The 4,255-nt window shown below is 42.3% G+C and overlaps 1 protein-coding gene across 2 annotated transcripts; it reads left to right on the top strand.

Annotated features, from left to right (window-relative positions):
* The first annotated feature begins 677 nt into the window (after positions 1 to 677).
* LOC148862863 (homeobox-leucine zipper protein HAT5-like) lies at positions 678 to 3,376 on the top strand. 2 transcript variants are annotated; one of them, XM_088979774.1, is made up of 4 exons: positions 678 to 1,280; positions 1,713 to 1,846; positions 2,202 to 2,441; positions 2,825 to 3,376. In XM_088979774.1, exons 1-4 carry the CDS (start codon positions 1,199 to 1,201, stop codon positions 3,206 to 3,208), a joined length of 840 nt encoding a protein of 279 aa, XP_088835900.1. In that variant the 5' UTR covers positions 678 to 1,198; the 3' UTR covers positions 3,209 to 3,376. The 2 variants fall into 2 exon arrangements, with proteins under 2 accessions (XP_088835900.1, XP_088835901.1); XM_088979775.1 differs by having other exon boundaries at positions 703 to 1,280; positions 2,192 to 2,441.
* The last annotated feature ends 879 nt before the right edge of the window (positions 3,377 to 4,255 follow it).

Consider the following 4,255-nt stretch of genomic DNA (forward strand, 5'->3'; position numbering starts at 1 on the left):
TGTATTTTTTTATCAGAACCGCCACCCATTTGGTTCAAATGATCCGAGCCTTGGACCTTGAACCGGACCCTGACCAGTTCGTTGTCCAATTCGGTTTAAAAACCTTGGTATGGACTGTGGACTATGGACTATGGACTATGGAGCAAAAGTATGTAGATAACTTATGGTCGTGGAAATAATTTAATGGAAGCTAGAGGATCTAATAGGGACTGACATGCAAAATATGGTATTAGACTGAGCCACAGAGCCTCTGAGGGGATGATAAATCATAAACCTAGGATGGCTGTTAAAAAACCTAAAAAGGGCAAAACCCAAAAACTGACACAGTAACAGTAACTTGGGTACCCGAGGACTGAGTGATCCGACAAAGACCCGACCGAAAAGCATGCAACTTTTGTTTTTTTGTTTTTTTTTTTTTTTTTGGAAAATGAAAGCATGCAACTAATTAGAAAGCACCTCGCACAAACCACGAGAATCTCACTGTTTGATCAACCTTATCCAATGGCCCAGATCTGCTAGATAAACTATCGCCTGCGGCGTAAGTTAGTTAAACTTCCAAGCTGGCCTTTCCGAATTCCCCCCATGAAGCAAATATACCCTCGCCTAATAAAAAAATTACAAATACAAATCAAATTGAAGGGTATTTTAGTCGTTTTAACTTTGCTTCTACCGCTATAAAATGGGACGTCTCTACTCGAACTCAACTTTAGCTGCGAAGAACAGCTTTGACGGGGGGGACAGTAGCAAGGAGCCAGAGACAGAGACGTGCTCACCGGAATTCGAGCAAACAGCCGCCGGTCTGCCTGATACCGGCCAAAAAAGTCTTCTAATAGTATCTGCTTTACTTTTTGTCGCTTATTTCAAGTGTTTGGTTTCTTGTTAGATCGTCAGCTGGTCCGAATTTTCGATCTTGTCTCCGTCTGAACCCCAGGTTATCTGACACTCGCCTGAAAACTTCCCGGAGATAAGAACAATTGTTTCCGTGATGGGATTTGGCATTTGTCCACTGGAAACCCCGACGAGATTTCTGTGGAGTACTAGCTTCTTTCGTCACAAGGTCATGATCTTCTGAGAATTAAGAAGATAAAAAGACCAGAGTTTGGGGGGTTGCGGAGTTTGCTTTTCGCCGGAAAAATCATCCACGAGGAAAAACTCTCCGACGATCCGAGATACAAAGATATACACTAAGTTATCTTTTATGGATTCCGGCCGTCTATTCTTTGATGCCTCCTGCCATGGGAACATGTTACTCCTTGGAAGCGCAGATCCCCATCTCCGAGGTGATCTCTCACCTTTGTTCTCATATTATCCCTTCTGTTTCCTTTTTACTGCATACGTACTTCTTCAGTTCTGCGAGCAAAAGCTTTTCCGTTTCGTCATAATAAAGTTTCAACTTCAAGCGTTTATGTAAAACCTCATGCTATTTATTGCGCAAACTGTGTCTGTTATGCAGTTCAAGTTGGAATCTTTTCTTTTATCGAAGATCTGTAGCTCTGTCTGTTTTTCTTCGTCTAGAGTGTCGTATTTTTTTTCTGCTCTTTATGGTTGCATCAAGATCTGCTTTCTATCGGTTGTTTTGTTAATCTATACTTAGCTTTAAATGTCAATTTGATCCTAACATTTAAGAAACCTAAAAACTATATTAACTACGTTAATTCCTGTAGTTGATCTACAGAAAATTACTTAAATCTCTCCTTGAATTGGAATTGCAGAGTCAAGATCGGTGCTGAACATGGAGGAAAACTCAAGGAGGCACCTTTTTTTCAGCTCGCCGAACGATCTGCTAGATGAAGAATATTACGACGAACAGTTGCCGGAAAAGAAACGCCGCCTCACTCCCGAGCAGGTTAGTGACCTTCCCACTTACTTTGTGCTCGTAGCTTCAAAGTATCCCATACACTAAAATTCTTCAAGATAATGGCATATTCACTAAAAATGTTCTAATCTAATTGACGACTGGTATCAGCATCTGCTCTGCTTTTCATAAATTGTTTTGTCAAACATCAGAAGTGTATGAACGAAGACTCTTGTGTGAAATGAATTGAAGCCCCTCCCAACCCTGTTAAAAAATTCCCTCTTATCAAAAGAAGAAATTCTCGAGAATCCCCCACCCCCGTTTCCATTTTATCTCTTTGGTTTGCAACTTTTTCGTTAGAAGTAATATGTTCTGGGTTGAAACATTTGGCGGAAGCTATGTCCAGGTTCACCTGTTAGAGAAGAGCTTCGAGGCGGAGAACAAGCTGGAGCCGGAGAGAAAGACCCAGCTCGCCAAGAAGCTCGGTTTACAGCCGAGACAAGTCGCTGTTTGGTTCCAAAATAGACGAGCTCGTTGGAAGACTAAGCAGCTCGAAAGAGATTACGATCTTCTCAAGTCCTCTTACGACTCTCTCCTCTCAGATTATGAATCCGTTGTCAAGGAGAACGAAAAGCTCAAATCCGAGGTTGAGTATCAAATCCTTTTAGGGGCTTTAATTTGTTTATCTGAAATTTGACCTTCTAAATTTGGCATTTTGAGGAAGTACAAAGAAAGGTGAAAAAAAAATCAGGAAAAAAAATGGAGGGTTCATATTTCATAGCCAGGCCACCACCAACCCAAATCTTTTCTTTCCTTGCATTGGCCGTCGAGGGGGTGATGGGTCTTTTGTTTACCCTTTTTCTTTTTATCTTTGTGGTAAAATTTGTAGAAAATAAAATCTGTTCTTCTGACTAATGGTTTTAAAATTGATCGACGAATATACCAACCTGCTTTTTCCTGAAATCTATTTAAATGAAGGGTATCTTAGTAATTTCCGATCGACGTGTGGTTCCTCTTGCATGGATGCAGGTGATCTTCTTGAATGATAAGCTGCAAGCTAAAGAAGCGGCGGGAGAGGTGGTGGTGGTGGGGCAGAAAGCCGACCCACCACTTTCGGCTGCTTCCAACGGTGAAGCTGTCTCTGTAACCGTAAAGATGGAAGTCCGGCTGAGCACTGGCAGTGGGGGAAGTGCAGTTGTGGACGAGGATGCCGGTCTACAGCTAGTGGACAGCGGGGATTCCTACTTACCGGACGACGAATATCAAGATTGCATGGGCCCCGTCGATGGCATGCAATCGGAGGAAGACGACGGCAGCGACGATAACCGGAGCTACTTCTCCGACGTCTTTGCGGTTGCTGAACAGCAACACCACGAGGCGGGCGAGGCGTTGGGTTGGTGGGTCTGGTCTTAAATCTTCTTCGACAGAAACACAGCAACTTTTATGTACTGTATATGTTCTTATGTCGTGGACGTGGAGTAGTTGTCTGTCATGTTTAGGGCTTTAAGTTTAAGCTCGTATTGTCTTCTCCCTCTGTTACTTTACAAATTACAATCACAATCTCTCTCTCTTTCACACAAATTATGGACATGGGAGAAATTAAAATTAAGGTTTCACTTGGTTCTAAAAAACGACCCGGAAACGGAATTGTTAAGGCCACCGTTTTTCTGGGTCAACGGTTTGATTGTCTGATCGGCGGGTTGACGGTTTTGGCCACCTAGGTTAATAGTATTGATTGATTTAATGGTTTTTTAGTTAGGGGCCAGGTTTGAGGTAAAATATTACCGATTGTTGAACGATTCTCAAGCCCAATGATCCGACTATCCAAGTTAACGATGGTTGGGAAACCATGGTTTCACTTACTTTTGATCCCATCAATTTGGTCACGGACAGTGGTTTATGTGTATACACTGGTACACTTATGCAAACTTTGTAGCAATCATATACTTGAAAAATGATGACCATAACCCTGTTTTAAGTAAAATCGTTGCACAAGACCGTCATGCAAAACCAATTGCGCACAAACAAAACCAGACATAGATCAATAGCTCACATATAAGAGTGAGTGACTTTACTGGCTTGATTGAATTGAACTTCCATGGTGGCCATGGACTATGATGTTGTACGTAGTAACAGATATGAATAGATAAAATCAAGGGTTGGACTTTAGAATTAGAAGGGTGCAGTTTGAAAGTAAGAAGGACGTACATGGTGGACGATGGATCACCGTTCACCGAAGGTGTAAAAGTAAAACAATTGTAGTAAAGACTCTCATCATCTTCCAAGGAGATCCAACGCAAAAAGGCCATGGATGAGAAGGGTAGATTAGATACAAGGACATATCGCGTCTGTTGTACAGGTGAACAGGTGTGTGATATGGTCATGGTCATACTCATATCCCCATTCTCCCACGACTTGGGATTTGCTCCTCCCAGAGAACGCCTCCTCACACCAGGGGTC

This window comes from Nelumbo lutea, chromosome 3, assembly GCF_056320005.1.
Source record: "Nelumbo lutea isolate HS-2025 chromosome 3, American lotus-T2T, whole genome shotgun sequence".
NCBI classification, from domain to species: domain Eukaryota; kingdom Viridiplantae; phylum Streptophyta; class Magnoliopsida; order Proteales; family Nelumbonaceae; genus Nelumbo; species Nelumbo lutea.